Source organism: Onychomys torridus, chromosome 14, assembly GCF_903995425.1.
Source record: "Onychomys torridus chromosome 14, mOncTor1.1, whole genome shotgun sequence".
NCBI classification, from domain to species: domain Eukaryota; kingdom Metazoa; phylum Chordata; class Mammalia; order Rodentia; family Cricetidae; genus Onychomys; species Onychomys torridus.
In genome coordinates this window covers 43,648,311-43,668,836 of record NC_050456.1, presented here as the reverse complement: position 1 = coordinate 43,668,836, position 20,526 = coordinate 43,648,311, and the positions used below count along the sequence as shown (strand labels likewise).

Below are 20,526 nucleotides of genomic sequence, written 5' to 3'. Positions count from 1 at the left end.
GGCATTTATTGTTACCTAGTCTGTCCTTTTCAAGCATCAGCAAATGATCCAGCTTTTGGGTTGGCCGACTGCAAGGGGTACATGGCACATGGCTGTTGATGTCCTTGGTACATCCCTCCATTCATGTCAGTCCAACCATGAGCCAGGTTGCTCACATTAGCCTTGCAAAGAACTCACCCACCCTCGCTCATGGCCTCTGTATAGGGATATAGCTATGTCCTGTCCTGCCCATTCTCTGTTCTTTTCAGTTCCTTCCCCGTTTCTCAAAGTCTGTGGGTTTTAGTTATTTTTCTGCAACCCTCTGGTAAATATATCTACTGTGCCCCCTGAATGTGTGGCCTGGTCAGTGCAGAGATATAATTTCTCTTTCATATTCATTTCTGAGTTCTATTCTTGCAACACAAAGTTACGTTGACTGTTTCTTCTCCACATTGTGCTGTCAAGTTGGTTTGTTAGCTATAACCAAGGGACTCCAGATCCATCCCCACATTTGCTTATTCTAAAAGTTACTCCTTCATTTATTGACTGTATTGACCGCTTAATGTAGGTTCAACTGCCAGGTTGGTAATTGACAATAGATATACTCCTCAAGGAGTTTATAGTTTCCTGACATGTCATGCATGGAAACAGATTTGTAATAAAGTGTGATCATGATAATTGTTTCACTGGAGATGTGCAAAGAGTGTATGATAACACAAAGCTTAACACCCAGTTCTCAGTGGAGAGAGAAAGTGAGAGCATGATAGTGAGGATAGTGGAGGAAAGAACATTTGTCATGTCGTAAGATCCTAGTTACCAAGGAAGTGGGAGGAAAGGATGATTTAAGTAGAGGGAATTAACCAGTTGTAACACGGCATGGAGCAGCCTGGGAATCTGTTCACTGTGCCAAGTAGATCCTGCAACTGCCTGGAAATCATGCAGAGGAGTGGCTGGGGTGGATGAGGACCAGATCATCAAGGGTTCACATATTATAGTAGGCAAGTAATATTTAATCCCATGAATAATAAGCCAGTAGAAATGGTTTTAGGTCAGAAAGAACATTAGACAGATATACATTTTAAAGATTCTATGCTGGTAGCGTGTACTGTATGATTTGGGACTAGCTACACAAGTGTAACAAATATAGCAGCACCAACAATGAGCCACACAAAACTGAATATGAAACCATGTCGGGAGCAAGAAAAAAAAGAATATTTTGATAGATTTGTTGTCTGGGTAAATGTCGCTCTCTTAAGCACTTTGAACAATAAGCAGCCTGGAGCTTGTAAAGCTGATCTGTCAGAAAGAAGAAAGAGTTAAGACTCAGAGACCAGGTGGGTACCAGTGATGTGTACTACAGGGCAAGGAGTAAGAGACTGAGTTGGGAGAAAGAAACATCCCTGTCCCATTCAGACCTTTGGAGCCAATGGCGTATTCACATGGAAATTTATAGCAGCATTTACCTCTTGTTTAAGACACTCAAGAGTGATTTCTGTTGAGTGTTCAGAGAAGAGGTCTTGGGGGTCACCCATCCTTTTGCATAAGATCAATGAAATCCTAAAAAGGCTAGAGGTACTCATTGATGAGAACCCTGGCCCAGGGTTCTCCAGAAACATGGAGAAGGATAGCCTTGCAAGATGATTTTTGCCAAGCATACCAATTGGGGAGTTATTTAAAAACAAGTTAAAGAGGAAAAAAGGCCATCATGGAACCTACAGCCAAACCTATGTCCATGAAGCATCATGTATTGTGTAAGTGAAGTTGGGCCAGGCTGTGGAAAACATGCTGTGGAGTAAGTGGCCCCGACAGGAGATGGGGATCAGTGGTGATTCCTTTTGGATAAATTCGCTCTTTCTTTAGGACTCCAATTCTAGTGGATTCTTATTCATAGATTCTAGCAGGCGCTTGTGGCAATTTATTAGTTCAAATGGGGTAAAAAATATCTCCTGTGGTTTTCCTTTTGTTTTAATGGAGAAGAATTCAAGCAGAAATGACTCCCCCCCCCCCCCCCGGCGGCATTTAAAGAGAAGCTCTACCACTTCTTTACAAATTTAAGCTAAAAAAAAAAAAACCAACAACAACAACAACAACAACAAACAAACCAGCATCAACAGCAGCATTTAAAATTTAAAAAAAAAATTGAACTCTGAGTTTTCAAGAATTTTAATTATGAGTCCCTTTAAAGCAGACACCAGGAATATTTATCTTAATGTTCCCAGCACTGAACCCAGAGCCTGGAATACAGATGTGTTCCATAAGCCCGTATTTTCTTTCTTGTTGACAATTATACAGCTCCATATTTGAGCGTTTCTGAGCTGTCTTGAACCTACTTACATTGATGTCACTGTATTACGTCTACTTTTCTTCTTTTTTCCCAACTTTTTAAAATTTTATAATTTAATTTAATTTTATATATTAGCCATGGGTTCCCCTGTCCTCCCCCCTCCTGCCCCCCCCCCCACCTTCCCCCAAGCCCCTCCCCTCTATTCCCATCTCCTCTAGGGCCAAGACTCCCCTGGGGATTCATTTAAACCCGGTGGATTCAGTACAGGCAGGTCCAGTCCCCTCCTTCCAGGCTGAGCAAAGTGTCCCTGTGTAAGCCCAAGGTTCCAAACAGCCAGCTCATGCACTAAGGACAGGTCCCGTCCCACTGCCTGGGTGCCTCCCAAACAGTTCAAGCTAATCAACTGCTATTTTTTCTTCTTATTTTTCCCCCCCTCCTCCCCTCCCTTCCTCCCCCTCTCCCTCCCTCCCTCCCTCTCTCTCTCTCTCCCTCTCCCTCCCTCCTTTCCCTCTCCTCCCTCCCCCTCTCCCTTCCTCCCTCCCCTCCCCCTATCTCTCTCTTTCTTTCTTTTTCTATCTCCCTCCCTCCCTCTCTCCCTCCTTCCCTTCCCTCCCCCTCCCTCCCTCTCTTCCTCTGTGTTTCTCCCTCCCTCCTTCTCTCTCTCTCTCTCTCTCTCTCTCTCTCTCTCTCTCTCTCTGTGTGTGTGTGTTTATCTGTACATGTTTGTGTACACATCAAGGAATTACTCCTTCTCAAACACTGTCCACCTTATTTTCATTTTACTTTATTTTTTGAGATAGAGTCTCCCATCAGAAACCGTTTCCTCCTCTGCCTCCCCAGTGCTGTGTTCACAGGCTTCTGCCACCATGCCTGACCTCTTTGACATGATTTCTTGGGTTTGAACCAGGTTCCTCATACGGGAGAAGCAAGCACTTCACAGATTGAGCTGTGTCCTCAGCCTCCATTCTACTTCTTTTAACTCCCAAAAGTTTGGTGTCTTATTTTTACTCCAAATGTTCAAGTGCGATGAGAATTTATTTCCAGGCTGTTTATGTGTCACAGCATCTGAGAGCTGGCGAGTGAAATTGAGGCCAGCCTAAAGAAAGCCAGGTGGAGACGAAACCACTAGAATGACCTGCTACTTCTCACGTTCTCGGTATCTGTCGCTTCTGCTTGTCTTCTGCTTTCCCTTTCTCTTCAAAAATTTTCATGGCTTAAAAAAAAAGTATAATAGAGCAGATGCATTCTGAACTTTTTTTTCCTCCTTAAATGTCAAGAGCTTCACCACTCTGTGATTCAAGTCTTGTTAATGTCATCTCTGTTTCGCCTCATCAGTCCTTCCATTGGTCAGAGGAGGTCATGGTGGATGCTCTCTCCACCCTCTGGGAAACAGAGTTCACAGTAAGGAGGTCATGGCTTTTACTTGATTGGTAGGTAAGAGCTTCCCAGGTCAGTTTTGCAATCTGTGCCAGGGATGCATTTTTCCTGCCCCTCCACCCTTCCACCCCATGTCCAGGTAATCTATCATATGCTTCAAAAACTGTGACCATGGGACCTTCATTGATTGATAGATTTCTCAACAAAATATAGATGTCTTCCTGCTCATATTTTGGATGTCTTCCCTATGACTATTGCTAGAGGATGCTGGGAATTTGGAGTCTGTGTACCAACCTCAGGTTCAGCTCTATTCTTGCAGGCTGGGACAGGACACAGTAGAAATAATGATGAGCTTTGTTTCTTGTCCCCACATGCACAGAGTGTTTATGGTTTTCTTGATAGCGAGACTGGGTTTCCTTATTCAGAAGGTTCAGTTTTTTAACTGTTGGAAAATAAGGAATAATGGAAACTTTCATAGCAAGAAAAAAAAGAAAGAGCCTGGATTTACACCTCTTTATCTATACTCTGTGTAGAGTACATTTGAAAATCGTACTTCTCTTAGATTTAACAGTTCTTAGTTATTGGAAACTTATTTCAGCTAGTAAATTTTAAAATATTCTAGTCCTGCCTGGGTAGGATGGAATTTGCATTTTAAAGAAAAATATTTATCATTTTGGCTTTTTCTTGCTTATTTAAAATTGGAGTTTTCTTATGTGTGTGTGTTTTTATATAATTGGGTGATCAAGTCATAAAGATAACCTAATATGTTGTTTCCAATTGTCATTTAACTTTCTTTTCATTTGTGCAGGGAATCAGCAGTCTCTTCAGTTCTTTGAAGGTGGTGCGCCTCCTACGCCTGGGCCGTGTTGCTAGGAAACTGGACCATTACCTGGAGTATGGAGCCGCGGTCCTTGTGCTCCTGGTGTGTGTATTTGGGTTGGTTGCCCACTGGCTGGCTTGTATCTGGTACAGCATTGGAGACTATGAGGTCATTGATGAAGTCACCAACACCATTCAAATAGACAGCTGGCTCTACCAGTTGGCCTTGAGCATTGGGACTCCCTATCGCTACAACACCAGTGCAGGGATCTGGGAAGGAGGACCCAGCAAGGACTCCCTGTACGTGTCCTCCCTCTACTTCACCATGACGAGCCTTACAACCATAGGATTTGGAAACATAGCTCCGACCACAGATGTGGAGAAGATGTTCTCAGTCGCCATGATGATGGTTGGCTGTAAGTTTCCTTTTTCTTTCTCTATTCAAAATGATTTTAGTGTTTGAATTTTTTTTTTTTACCCCCGGCTTAACTCCGACTGGATGGAAATGATCTACTGTTTCTTAAGAAAGGTTTTAATTGAAGCCATTTGCAATTGGTTTACTTTTGATTCAGCTGTAGGAAATAAAGATGCAGGGAATGTATATACTCTTTAGAATGTATTAGCACATGAAAAAACGGTGTGAGAAGGATGGTAAAAAATCTCAGACTGGGAAGTCTGCGATTTGATTTTATGCATGGTGTTGTACCTGGCAGCTCTTGAGAAGGAACTAGCTCTGGTATCTAGACAGGAGGTGTCTGGCACATTTTGTAGGTTTTGTTGGCAGTTGGATTTCTAAAAAAGCAGATGGGATATGATGTAAGACCATAAGTTAGAAAATATTTTAGTCAATAACTGAATTTCTGAATTAAAGTGGACTTCAGGATACAGTTTGATTTTTTTTTTTAATAATGAAGACTAGTGAAAAAAAGTTCATAAATGTAATTCTTTGACAAACACTGCAGTCAGTTGAGTTTGTGACAGAGAATGAAAGGACTGGAGAACTGAAGGTCTTAAGCAGTGACAAGGGTCCAAGAATCAATACGCCTGCCTGACTACAGTGACTTGGTGATGTTCTTGAAAGTAGAATGTCATTTCAAAGAACTGAAGACCATGCACTCTGCCCCCACATTCTGGCTGAATGGCAGCAGAGTTGCAGACATGAAAGCGGTACAAACCTCAGATGCTGTTTTAAAGTGTCTCAAAGGACAGTTTTCAGGCATTTCTACCTTTAAGCTGACCTATATAACTCATTCAAGCCTAGTTCAGACACCTTGAGTAACTTTAAGAGTGTTGTGCTAAGGTTGCTATTAACATATGTCATAACCCTTGAAGTCATTAGCATTGATGTTGAGTGTCAGCCTTTCTTTTTTCCCCCAGGGCTCCAAATTATAGAGCTTCAGATACGGGCATTCATGAGAAAGATCTAGAGTTCAGGGTCATTGGTCGGCCTGAACAGTGAATAGATTGAGTCTAGGCTTTAATATTTTACTGTGCGGAAGCTATTAGAGCATCAGTGTTAGTAGGTCTTTAGTTCTCCACTTTAATCATCTTTTATAGAGCCTCAGAGACAAGAATACCCGAGTTCCTAGTGTGGATTAGGGTTTCAGTGAGAGGGCAGATCAGAATGCAATTGTTATCTATTCCAGGGGCCTTTAGGGGGGAATATACTCTACATATACAGAGATCTCCCATGATTAATTGAACTGATACTCATATCAAAAAGATATTTGGGCAATAATGTGCTAAAGAAAACATTCTGTCAAATGCAGAATTCAACAGTATATGACTATTAATATTTGTGAAATACATGTTGCTTGATTCTTATGCAGACCTAGAATTTGGTAACCTTTTTATTTTAAATAATGACTGCATACTGCCTAGAGTTCTCTCCACTGCGAAGATTTCCCTTTGCTAGTTGGTGTCTTTCAGTGTTGTCCCAGAAAGGGGTTGTAATGCTGTAGCTGTCCACTTATGGGTGGTGCCTGCGTAACGAGCAGAACCATCAGTAAACCAGGTCCTAGTCTTCTCTTCCTCAGTTAATCCACCATAGGGAATACCCAATGAAGTGATAGGTGCATGCTAGTCAGCAGACAGTATTGTAACAGGAGTGGAAACCATAGGCATTTGATCAACTTCTTCATGTAACTTGCTTGTGCCTTCAGAACCTGTTCAGGTCCAATCATATATATGCCACTTCCATTTGGTAATAGATTGCTGCTGTGCACATGTTACTGTAGGGACTGATGGGTCAGATAAAACCAAGCTCATGAAGGGCATCTTAGGTTTCATAGTAGCTTGGTGGTCCAATGTCAAACATTCCTTTTCCACTAAGGCTCCAATAGCAGGCTAAGAGCTGTCTTTCAAATGGAGAATAGTTGTCTGCAGATGATGGTAAAACCTTGCTCCAAAGGCTCAAAACAGCATCCCTACTTGCCACTGACACCTCAAGTTCAAGAACCTTCTGTTCCAGGCCCCACTCAAAACTAGAAGCTGGGGTTGAGGATTTAGCTCAGTGGTAGAGTGCTTGCTTAGCAAGCACAAGGCCCTGGGTTCGATCCTCAGCTCTAAAACAAACAAACAAACAAACAAACAAACAAAAACTAGAAGCTTTCTGAGCCATTCTGCATATGGGCCAGAGTAACACACCCAAGTGAGGAATACACTGCCTCCAGAAACCAAATGGGCCCACTAAATGTTGTGCTTCTCTCTTGGTGGTGGGAGGGGCTAGGTACAATAACTTATCCTTCACCTTGGAAGGAATGTCTCTGGCTTCACATACTGGACTTCTATGTATTTCACTGAGGTAGAAGGCCTTTGAAATTTGATTGGATTTATTTCCCATTGTCTGATGTGTGTATGTGTTACCAGTGAGTTCAAAGTGGTTGCTACCTCCTGCTCACTTAGCCAATCAGTGTAATATTGTCAATGTAATGAACCAATGTGATATTTTGTGGAAAAAAACCCAGATGATCAAAATCTCTTCAAACTGAATTATGAACCAGAGCTGGAGAGTTAATATATCTCTGAGGTAAAACTGTAACAGTTTACTGTTGGCCTTGCCAACTAAAAAAAAAAAAATTGCTTCTGGTGGTCCTTATGGACAGGTACTGAGAAAACAGCATTTGCTAGATCAACAGCTGCATACCATGTACCAGGAGTTGTGCTAATCTGCTCAAATAAGGACACCACATCTGGTACAGCAGCTGCAATTGGAGTCACTACTTGATTGAGTTTTCAATAGTCAACTGTCATTCTCCATGATCCACCTGCCTTCTACACTGGCCAGAGAGGAGGAGAGTTAAAGGGAAATGTGGTGAGAACTACCATCCCTGCATCTTTCATGGTGGCACTAATTTCTGCAAATCCTCCAGGAATGCAATATTGGTTTTGATTCACTTTACTCTTCTCCTCATCAGAAGCAACCTTACTCCATTTAGCCTTTCTAATCATAATATCCCTCACTCTAAATGACAGAGAACCAATGGGAGAATTCTGCCAACTTCTAAGTGTACCTATCCAATAATACATTCTGATGTGCAAGTATGTTGGTGATTTATCAACTTGGACTCCTTTTGAAAGTTTCTGGTTTGAAGGTATTACAGATAAAGGTGTTTGTACATCTGCAGATAGCTTTTGGTATGGATATAAGTTCTTCAATGTCTGTAATAAATGCCCAAGATTACAAGTAAGTATTTATTTCGATTTTTAAAAACTTGCCAAACTTTTTTTTTAGAATAGGTAGTCTAGAATAGCATTTTATAACACAATCAAAGAAAAATAAAAACTATGTAGAAGTTGAAACATATTTTTATTTCCTTTGTTCCTCAAGTCCTAAGTCTGGGAAGCATCCTAGATTTCTGATTTTCTTATGTGTTATACCCACTTACAACAAAACTTTTTGACTTGACCTTCAAACTACATTTAATTATTTCTTTGTGCTTCCACAGCTTACCACCTAAGACCAAATCAATGTTGTTGATAGCTCAGACTGTTGAAGTAGTCTCTTATGTTTTCCTTCCATTGCTGTGTTTGCCCTAGAGTCTCTGCCTAGTTCCCCCTTTAAAATAAAGATGCAGCACCATTCCTCAGCATAGACAGCTCCAGTGCACACAAACAAAACCTCTATTGCTTACTCTGTTTCCTCAGACATGTAGAAATTTATTTAATTTAATTTTTATTTGCTTTTTTTGAGAATTTCATACAATGTGTTTTTGATGATTTTCATGCCTTCAATCCCTCCCAGATCTGATGGCTATTCTTGTTTGTCAACTTGACTACATCTGAAATTCACTAAAACCCAAGTGGCTGGGTACACCTGTGAGGGATTTTTATTAATTAAATCATTATACACACATTATACACACACACACACACACACACACACACACACACACATATATATATATATGTATACACACACATACACACACACACACACACATATGAAGCTTCCATACAGACACATATAAAAAGAGTTGAAATGGAATTACCCTAAACAGGACAACAATGACTTTGTTTAATACCACAGAGTAACAAATAAAAAGCCCCATGCCAGGGATGCATGACCATTTTAGGAGTTGTTGGCTAATGAGGTCCTATAGATCCCCAAATAATACAAGCTATTGCCAATACTACTGGTTATCTTTTGGAGCTGATAATAAGATCCTGTTGTTGAAGACACAATGTATTGAGTCACTCAAACATGGAGAGATCAAGATGGTACTGATATGGAAGTATCATCCCTACTGGCTAGCTTTCATAACGCTGGGAGGTGTTATCCATGTTACCAAAGGAGGAAGTCATCATCAGTCTTACCCAGTTGTGAGCCCTGGGAGCTATGATAAAAATTGCCCTGGAAAGACATGCCCACTGGTGCAATGGTGGCATAAACACCCTGTGATTTCTTACATTTGATTGGATTTAAGTTCCATCTCAGAAGAGAAAACCTGGTACCATTGTCAGGACAAGAACCTGTAGCTAGATAGGTCATAGGCCCTAGGGGAGAACCTCCTACTGTGATTATGCTAAATGGGCATCCTATTAAACTGACTCCTAATGACTTATCAGTATCCTTACAGATTAATGCATCTCAGCCCCCATCAGAGAAGTTTCTATTTGCAGTAAATAGTCATTAATTACCTATTCCATCTTTATTGATGGACTATCAATAGCCTACCTTACCCCCTATATTTTTTATTCTTTCTGCGGTTATCTGTTTTTTCCCAGTTCATGCTAGGTTTCTGGCTGTCTTTGAGCATATCAAGCCAAATCTATTTCTCTCTAATTATCACACTCCCCTCCTGACCTATGGTTGTGTGATATTATTGCAAGGGAGGTGGGAACAAATACCTACCCATCGTAGATGCTTAAATGATGGTAGACCAAAGTATAGATACCATCAAAGTCTAACTTGGTGAACCAGTAAGTTTTTTGTAATAAATATATTTATTTATTAACATTTTTAAATTTTACATACCAACCTCAGTTCCCCTTCCTTCCCCTTCTCCCACCTCCTCACCTCCCTCCCACTCTACCCCCATCCACTCCTCAGAGTGGGTAAGGCCTCCCATGGTAGTCAACAAAGTCTGGCATACCAAATTGAAGGAGAGCCTAGTCCCTCCCCATTGTATCAAGGCTGAGCAAGGTATCCCACCACAGGGAATGGGCTCCACAAAGCCAGTTCATACACCTGGGATAAGTCCTGGCCCTGCTGCCAGGGACCCCACAAACATATCAAGCCACACAACTGTCACCCACATTCAGTGGGCCTAGTTCAGTCCCATGCAGGTTCCAGAGCTGTCAGTACAGAGTCAGTGAGCTCCAACTAGCATAGGTCAGCTGTCTCTGTGGGTTTCCCCATCATGATCTTGATCCCCTCTTCTTCTTCTTCTTCCTCTTCTTCTTCTTCTTCTTCTTCTTCTTCTTCTTCTTCTTCTTCTTCTCTTCTTCTTCTTCTTCTTCTTCTTCTTCTTCTTCTTCTTCTTCTTCTTCTTCTTCTTCTTCTTCTTCTTCTTCTTCTTCTTCTTTTGAATGCCAGATGCCATTTATTGAAGAAGGGAGGAGGTCTTAAATACAGGCTTACAGCACAATGGGAGAACCCTGGAGGGTAGAAGTTTACTTCTGATGTGTTTTTGTTTTTTTGGGTTTTTTTGAGCTGAAAAAACAAACAAACAAAAAACAAAAACCAAAAAACAAAAAACACATCATTAAGTTTTACTGGAGTTACTTACAGGAATTGGATGAGGGTACTAAACAGATCATACATGACTCAAAGATAGTTGTGCTACCTACAATCTACCCTAGCATGGGTGACACATTACACAAGGTAGAAACTGGAAGCACACTGCACAGCTTGCAGGCAACCTAGCAGGTTGAAGTGTACCCTTTCCAAGAAGCTTAATTTGTTTGAACTTCTTCCAAGCACCAGCTAGTCTTTCCTTCTAGAACATTTGGCTGTTCTCTGCTTTTTTAGTCTACTTGGCTTGTCTAAAGATATCACTCAGAAGTCCTTGAAGCTTATATGTGCTTGTGGAGGAAAGAGACTGGTGAATCTAGTCAGTTTCAGGGACTTTTTGAAGCTAGTGAGTTGTTTACTTCCTGAACTTAATGTGTTCCCACTCAGGATGGAATGTTTCATCTCCCTAAAACATCTGGTTTCTTAAGGGCCTTCCCTTGAGATGGAAGGTTTAATCCCTAAGGAAACCACTATACAACACCTACACCCTGAATTCATGCAGATCTCAACTGACCTGCATGAGGTCATGTTTTCAGAAATTCCCTTAAAGCTACCCTACTAGAAACTACCCCAGCAAACGCCAGTCACCACGTTCTCTGCCATTTACCCATGTTTTTCAAATACTCAAGAACTGAAATCAAGTTTACCTTGTTCCACTTGCTTTTAAAATGTCATGAGCAGGGCCTTCTACTTCCGTACCCTCAACAATTGAATAATTCCTGACCATTTCTTACTTGATCCTACTGAACTGTGCAAATGAATGAGGTTGAAGAGGACCCGGATAGTTATGAGGAGGCTTTCCTGTCTTTATGTGTGCCCCAGAGAGGGTTTTGATGAAAATCACTGACCAGGGAGATAAAGTACTCTGAGCCTTGACTCTGATTCTTCTGTGAAGTTTGCCATCAGCTCATCTACATTTGTTTTTCTTTGGGATTCCAGAAGCTCTGGTAGCTGTTTTGGCCCAGTTCAAGCCTCTTAGTTGGTGTGTTGGTTCAAGGTCTAAGCAGATAGCCAGTAGATGCATCACCAGTGTTTTCTCCCATTACTCTACCTCTGCATCTATTTCTGCTGGAAATTTTCATGTAGTTTCAACACTTCATTGACTCAGAGTTGATTCTATTTTATTCTTTATGTTGTTTGTGGCTGATTATATCTGCTAGGCCTAGATCTTTCCCCCTCTCATCTGTAGTTCCTGTCTAGTTTTAAGCCTGGCCATCACCTTCATTGTGTTTCTGCTGTCTCATTTCCATGCATGAGTAGACATTTTCTCCATACATTCTGTTACTTAGCATCCTTCTGCCAATTGGGTTTGCATTTCTGCTTAAGTCTCTGTGTAAGTTCAGGTTCTATAGCCAGACTGTTCCAAAGAAATGCATTTTAATATCCTTCTTAGTTCTTCAGTCTTTGGTGATTTCATGTCATATTTCCCTGCAAATAAACTGAGAAGTTTATAGAAATCTTTCAGACTTATGAAGTGTTTTACCTTGCACAGTTCCAGGCCTTATTAGACACATATGTACAGAATACCAAACACAAATGTTGCAGCTGTTTGTAATCATTTTTTAAAAATTTTAACTATCAAGGAAAATAAGCAAAAAACACACCATTGCTGGCTTCAGAATTGAGTATGTGCTGTTCATCATCATTGCTATGGTTTTAAGGCTTCCTCGTGTGTGTGTGTGTGTGTGTGTGTGTGTGTGTGTGTGTGTGTGTGTGTGTGTATGTATGTATGTCAAAGGAAAAAAGGGGAAAAAGAAGTTATCTGTGTTGACTGTTTGACAAGCACCATTTTGGACCTTATAACACAAAAACTATGAAAAACATTTTATCAAAAAGTTGATGGACAAGGCAACCCTGCATTAGGAACAGATTTTCCAAAGCCAGCCAAAGTTTTAGAGCAGGTCCCACTCCCACTTCCAGGAGTCCCACAAGTAGACCAAGCCACACAGTCATCACACATATGCAGAGGGCCTAGGCTGGTCCCATGCAGGCTCCCTAGCCATCAGTCCTTAATACAAGGAGAGGAGCTTAGTTCCGCCTCAACTTGACATGCCATGCTTTGTTGGCACCCATGGGAGGCCTGCCCCTTTCTGAACAGATGTGGAGGAGGGGTGGATTGAAGGGGGAAGAGGGAAGGAGAAGTGGGGGATAGGAATGGGAAGATGGGGGAGGAGAAGCTGTGGTCAGGATATAAAATAAATTAAAAAAAGGTCAATTTATAAAAAAGGAAAGAAATAATCTTTGAAAACAGATATTCTGAAGTTAAAAAAAGTTGGTAGAGATGCCAGTAATGTCAACTTCCTATCAGAAAAATAATCACTACTCATACATGATGGCTTGTTTATTCTGGGGAAAGCCATTTGAAATCTTCATGCCATGCAACAAAATTCAGAGATTTTATTGGTAGCTAATCCAGTTTCCTCCATACCCCATGAGTCTTTTTTTTTCTTCTGTGCTGTTTTCTTTTCTGACTCCTAGGCTCTTGTCACCTAATGCTAAGTTGCATGTGGACTCTGTCCAAGAGTTTAATTTTATGACTCTTTTTGTGAGTATCTGGGATGTCTTCAAAGAAAAGTTATGACCATGGTTGTTATTTGACTTTTCCTTAGGAGAATGTAAACATATCTTTTCATCTCATATAGGGCACTCACTAATGACTGACTAAAGAAATGATTGCTTTCTTGTCTAGTAGTGAACCAATGAGTTTATCTGAGTTACTTACAGGAGCATGGGTGAGTCAAAGATAGCAGCTTCCTCACTAGAAATCCCGTCCTAGTATGGGTGGTGACTCAGGAAAGCTGTAGCTATGGAGCTACAACTGCAGAGTCTACAACTGCTCAACTTACAGCTTCACTGAAGAGTCTCCTTTCTCCAGAAATTGTTTACTGCCTTTATCACCTTTTGATGTACCTAATGAATCCTGTAACTTTCTGAGCTTCTCAAGTCTGGTAAGTTTCAGGAACTTCCTAGACCTTGTAAGTTTCCTGAGCTTCCTGAATATTATAGCCTCTGTCCTTCTCAGTCTAGGAAGACTGTTTCAATTTAGAGGAAATGGTTATTTGGCCTATTCTCAGTGCATCTCAGCTACTTACTATGTTCCCAGGATCCCAATATATTTTTGTCATCTGCTACTGGGGAAAATTTCAAATTTAAAGTCCTTCAATTCTAGGCTGTCCAATGTGGAGAATCCATTTGTTCAACCTGAATTGATTTCTTGGTTCTTCTTAACATATGCCTTCAATCATACTTTTATGACTTCAGATATGTGTCTTTCTAATTTTGGCATGCTCTCTATCTAGAGTGACCTCTATAGTTCTATCACCCCAACAACATAATCAGATCCTCTCCAGTGCAGAATCTGTCCATTTGTGAATGAATCTGACATTCTCTTGGCATTCGTGAAATTCACTATCAGAGGCTGTTAGCAAGAGAGCATCTTAACAGTTCAGTTCTGCAGCAGTTATGGAGAACAGCAGATTTGTTTTTGTTAAATCAAGAAGTGGGTAATCTCTTTGCTAATTTGCTCAGTAAATACTTAGTGATGCCTTCGTGAAATGGTTTCTAATCTACTTCATTTACATAATCTTGTTATTAAATCCTAATAATTTTCCATTTTCTAAAGATCAGCAGACTGTCTAATTTTGCAGCTATTCATAAAACACCTTAGCACACTGATAATTTGTTTTGATGGCTATAAAACAACAGGATATGAGTGCAGATTTTTTTCTAATGTGATTATCCTCTTGTCTTAATGTATTTTTATGAATCTTCTTCTAAAGATTTATCAAGAAAGAAATTTGCTTTATTACTAAATTATTATACAACTTGCATTTTAGTTGAATCTAACCATTGCAAAGAACTCTATATTTGCTTCTTTATTACAATTTAATAAAATAGAGGAATAGGAGTAAAAAATAAGTTGTAGATAACTCTTGTTCATAAATAATTAGTATTTTTTCTCCAAGTATGTATCTGTGTATGTGTGTATTTGTTTTAATATTCTATTAAATATATTAGTAAGCATACAGGCAACATGTATCAAATGGCTACCTGGTTGCACTTTGAGCATTCATTTTATTTAAGACATTATTTATTCTTTCTGTTATTGTTTGTTTAGTCACAGGATCGAGGCAGCCTATTCGTATGGTTAGTGAACGAATTCAGCATCTCTGTACAACTCATACTAAGAATCAAACTGAGGTTATAGACTTTGTCCTGACATCTCCTTATTTGGAAAGAACATCAACAGATTATGGAAGGCCTAGAGATTGAGAGAACATACATTAATTGGGTGCAAAGGTCTGACGGACCATCTTACCAAGTCTTTAAGTCTCCGTGGGTTTTAATTTTTCAAATGTTAAATGTAGGAAACGAATGAATGGTGTTTCCATCACTTTTTAAAGATGCTGACACTCCATACATTCTAGTGTCCCTTCACATGGTTACACCACTGTCCGTGGGGTGGGGTGCAAGATTATGTGAGAAAGAGACAGGGTTGCAAAGAGTTTCACAGTTTATTAATATAATGGTGTTGCTCTGTGGAGAAGAGTGTCTTCTATGCAGCAATTCTAGCAAAGCCGTGAGAGGGAAGATTGTCAGGGGGGTATTATGACAAAAGGAAATATGCTTTTGGAAAGTGTGCTTGGAAAGGGAAGTGTTTTTCCATTTGGAACTGAGGCACTGGGAAGGCTGAAATACAACTGGCTCTGGGCACAAAAGACATTTTCACACGTACCCATGGAGACCTAAGAGGTTATCTGACCTAGATGGGTATACAGAAAGGCCTGAAAGTGAGTTGTCACTCTGTTCCAGCATTAAGGACATTCTCTCACCAACCATCATGTAACACTTGAGTTGTCTCAGGTGGAACATTGACTGTTATGCTACCTGGTCTCCTGTGCCTGCTCTAGTGGTGTAGGTAGGAAATGGAGTGTGAGCATGCCCATTTTCACTTGGGTTTTCATGTTAGCCAGATGGGGAGAGCTTTAAGCCTAATGTTTATTTTAGAAACTGGGTCAGTTCTTTGTGTTTGCTCTACCCTTGCCTGTAAGAAAGATTTTTGCTTTTATCTTCTCTTTTCTTTAATGAACCAAGTATCCCACGAGGCAAGACATTTTGTGGAGCTCAAAGTTCATGGTTCTAGGTAGTCTTTTATGGTTAATGCTTTCAGATATGTAGTCCAGTGGTTAAAAAAAAGACCATGTGAGGTGCATTCTAGTCCCAACTCCTTATCAAAATAGAACTGTCCTTTGCAGGAATGTTCTTTCATATCCTGTTTCTTTTTTATGCCAAGTCACATTTTCACAAGGCCAGTCAGAATCTGTAAAGAGTTTTTCCAGAAAACAAGAAGGAGTGTTCTCAATAGTCTATTAAGTAGCCTGGGTATGGTGCTGAGATCCGGGACTTGGGAACTGAATTGTGTATTAGTGAGACTTCTTTAGTCCATTGGGGACTTTAACAGTCATTATGGAGGCACTGGTATGTGGCAGCTACCAGAAACTTCTTAGCCCTTATTAAGCTTGTTAATACAGCTGAGGCGTTAGATAATAGAAGCACTGTGCCATCTCGCTCTCTTACTCCAATCCTAACTCCCTACCTGTGTTAATACCCATCTCTTTCTCCACAGCCTGCTTAGATCACTGTCTACAATAAACAAACAAACAAACAAATAAATAAATAAAAACTTCATAGGAAAGAATACAGGCATTTAGCTCCCAACTGTAGTGTTTTGTTTGTCTTTTTTTTTTGTCATTGTTTATTTTGTTGAAAACATTGCCTTTTAGCAGATAGTTGTCTTCACTGAGTACATGCTGAATGAGCAAATGGCTGATACAGATCATCTAACTTCAAATGTGATGCAAAGTAGGAAAATGACCAGATACTTCTCAAGTAGAGAGAGAAAAACAAACAAACAAACAAACAAACAAACAAACAAACAAACAAACAGAAATGGGATAGCTTGGCCTTTTGGTGGGAAATTCATGCATTTCACTTTTGCTTGAATGGAAAGTAGATGTGTCTAGGGAGAAAGAAAGGAAACCAGAACACCGGAAAGCTTTTCATCATTCGAGGAGGGCTTTGATCTTTATCCTAAAAGGGTATAGGGTAAATAGAAGATTTTGGTTCTTCTGTGTGGAAGATTGATTGGAGAAGATAATGGCTATTGGCAAAGAAACCAACTAGGAAGCTGTTGTGGTAACCCAGGAAGACATGCTGAGATGCCAGGTCTGTGGAGAGGGTCTAAATGTAGAGCTGGCAAATGAGTTTTTTAAAGGGCCAAGTAGCAAGATGGTAAAATCTCTGTGGCAGCAGTTTATATCTACTGCTGCATTGTTAGGATGCCCACAGACCACACACCAATGAATGAACATTGTCATGTTGCAATCCAGCTTTGAACAGATGGCAGATCATGTGGCTCAGGGTTTGTGAAAGGCTACAGACTTAGGAGTCGGACAACCTAGGTTCAAGCTTTTCATCATCACTTACTAATTTATTCTGCTTCCTAAGTTGTGGGTCATGACCCTGTGACTGAATGTGAAGGTCATGGAAATTTGTCATCAGAGGTTTCTGAATGTGCAAAGTTCAAACATTAATTAAAAATCAAATGCAGAAGGGGTCCAAGGTGTCTTTGGCAGAGCTTGCTCATGTTGCATTGTGTGATTTCACTGCAGCTGTGGTTCTGAACAACCAACATGCACACTTTGCACTGTGTATACCACCAAACCACGTAACACCTATCAGATGCTGCCTGCAGTATTGGCTCAGATTCAAGACTATTGTGCTACGAGGGTCAGTGTCTCTACTGTACATTCCAAGTTTGTTGCTACAGAAACACACTTTAATTACAAAAAAAAAACCCAGACTTTTACTATTTCCCACCTTTATTCTTCAGTATGTATCAAATAGTCTCTCTTTGGGTTGTAATATGTTAGAATATTTGACTTTGAAAATTATTGTCTGAGTTGCTGACTTGAGTTTCATAAGAAACATTTAAGTGAGGTTTGGCTGGGGATTAGGACAGAATTTCAATCAATTTCTGAAATGGTCCAAAACATACTTCTCCCATCTTATACAATATACTTATGAAAAGTGGTGTCCATAGCATTGAATGCTATAAAAATCAATACATCAATCAACTCTGAAAAAAGTTAGATACTTTATGACCTGCAGTATCAAATATTCAGCCTTTCTAGAGCTTTATTGGGAGAGAGAGGAAGAGAGGCAGGGAGGGAGGGAGAGAGAGACAGAGACAGAGACAGAGATAGAGAACAGACGGAAGGCGAGCCTAAATTCTTAATGTAAAAATAAACACACACATCTCATTACTATACAAAGTTGTTTAATTTTTTTAATAAATGGTAAATTATATCACCAAATGCTTAATTTTTATGAATTTGTACATCTATTATATATACCTGTATTATTGGGTTGCATAAAAATATCTGGGGCAAAAAGGAATAATGAGTGGAGAAAATTTAAGAAGCTTGGGTCGAAGTCAGCATTTGTGAAATGGAGAGCATACACCCAACAGGGCAGATTCGTTTGGGATACCCTGAGAGAGATTTTTAGAAAAGTTTCCCAATACAGTTTTCAGAGTCGAAGTTGAAGAGGAAATGAATGTGTGAGGTACTAGGAGAAGGATTCAAAAGGACTCGCAGACTTCTACAAATTCATTTGGATAAGCTACAAAGCACATGGTTGAGGCAGATGAGAAGGGGTTGGCAGAACCGAGGGAGGAGATGTTGCAGGTCCTTAGGCTGGAGGGCTTCCCGGGGCTGTCTACAGTGTGGTTGAGTGTTTCCAAGACCTGAGCCATGGAGAGATGGCTCTAGTTGTCATTGCATCTAGAAAGGAATTGGGTGTCCAGAATGTAGGGACAGGAAGCTGACTGAGGATGGGTACTGGGGAAGGAGAGCCACAAAGAGGGGAGAGAAGAGAACATATGTGTGGTCAAAGTTTTCTTTGATGTTATAAAGTAAAATTGAGTTGGAGTAAAATTTTTGTGAAGTCTCACTTTCTAAGTGGATGTATTTATTTATTCAGGAGAGAGCTCTATTTTCTCATCACAGGATTATTTATTGATTTCCAGGGTGTTTGACCTTGACCTCTAAGGAGTTGTGCATTTCTCAGGACAGGATGACCTGGGAGCCAATAGGGTGATCTTTGAGAATAAAAAACTTATTTGATCCTTGTACAGGTGCTAGCAAGAGTCTATCAACAGATGATTTTAGTTTTGCCTAAAATCTTTAATTTTTTTCACTGACTGAAAAGCCTATGAATCCATAGATGAGTATATTTAGGGCTACTTAAAATGAATGTCATACCCAAAGGGCTTTATGCTCTAGTTTAAGAAAGGCTTTGGTTATTTAGGGAAGGATTTTCTTTAGGGGCACTTTCTAAGTCAGCTTCTAAGTCACCACTCCTTGTTTTCCTAGTAAATATTTACCTGAATTGTGAGGACTGTGGTAACCCTCTCTAGGAGGTTGGCAGCTAGGGAGGCAGTGCTACCTTTGGGCTGTGAGTGTAGGAGATATGATCTTTATGCAATGAAAATTATATCCAGTTTGCTTTTCAAGAGATGCTGGAGACATCACAAACTCTCTTTGAAGGTACAGCTGTCCTTTCAGAAGCTGGTTCAACAGTTGCCCTTTGGAGTCTGCCTTCTTTAAAGCTGAATTCATATTTCAGAGTGGCAAGCAGTCTTAATCTGTGGGGCTCTAATTTGGAAATATCACCAATTTGAAGTAATTGTGAAGGGAAGACACATTGGTGTCTGTATTTGGACATTGGCCAAGGGAAGTCATGTATAGATTCTTCTTCTGAGAGTTTGCTAGGGGATTCATATTTCGGGAGAAGTTTTCTTACTTTTGGCTGCCTTTGAGTTTGTCTACCAGGTTCTACAGAGACTCTGAGACCTTCTTTGTAGTTGAGATTCCCCAACATTTTTCCTTAAGAGTACCTATCTATCTTTGATTGGTATGTAAAATGAATGAAAATTTTTTCTTAATAAAAAAAATAAAAGCAGATTCAATAAAAAACAGAGTACCTAGCTAGCAGGGCAGTGGTGGCGCACACCTTTAATCCCAGTGCTCGGGAGTCAGAGGCAGGTGGAATTCTGAGTTTGAGGCCAGCCTAGTCTACAGAGTGAGTTCCAGGACAGCCACCAAATCTACACAGAGAAACCCTTTCCTGAAAAACCAAAACCAAACAAACAAATGAAAGAGTGCTTAGCTAAAGCAGAAGCCTTTCTTCCTTCTACACATGGGTGCTCAAGTTCCTTCAGCCTCTGACCCCTTACTCATAGCATCCTCAAGCCTCCTCATCTTGATGCTTCTGCTCTAGGACACCTGAGCAGCAGCTTGAGTCAGGACCTGTCACCGAAGCCCATGCTTCTCAGTCTTACGTCCTTCAGGCTCCTCTGTCAGATTTGCTCAGTAACTTTTCTTATACGACACTTAGATTTACTCTTGGCAGTTCTCCCAAACCTATGACCACCCTTTTTTGACTTAGTTGATGACCAGATGGTGGCTCTTACAGATGTAGTCTTCAAATTTATTATTTCACTGTTGAACTTCCTCATACAAAGGTAGGGCCAGAAGAGGCAAGGTTGTGTGTGTGTGTGTGTGTGTGTGTGTGTGTGTGTGTGTGTGTGTTTGTTGTAAGATGGCTTTTATTCTGAGTCAATGTAAAGGAAGACTTCCTCTTCCCCTTCCTCCCCTCCTTCCTCTTCCTCTTCATCTTTTTCTTACCTTCCTCCTCCTTTGTCATCTTCTTCTATGCTGTCCTTGAACTCTTCATGTTCCTGCTTTAGCCTGCCAAGGCCCTGAATAGT

General features: G+C 40.4%; 1 protein-coding gene across 1 annotated transcript in view; it reads left to right on the top strand.

Moving 5' to 3' along the window:
* The window catches only part of Kcnh5 (potassium voltage-gated channel subfamily H member 5), a 303,831-nt gene that overhangs the window by 86,838 nt on the left and 196,467 nt on the right, over nt 1-20,526 (top strand). The window contains exon 7 of the mRNA XM_036205975.1: nt 4,449-4,875. Within this exon, the coding sequence (XP_036061868.1) occupies nt 4,449-4,875 (427 nt within the window). The remainder of the gene's footprint in view (nt 1-4,448; nt 4,876-20,526) is intronic.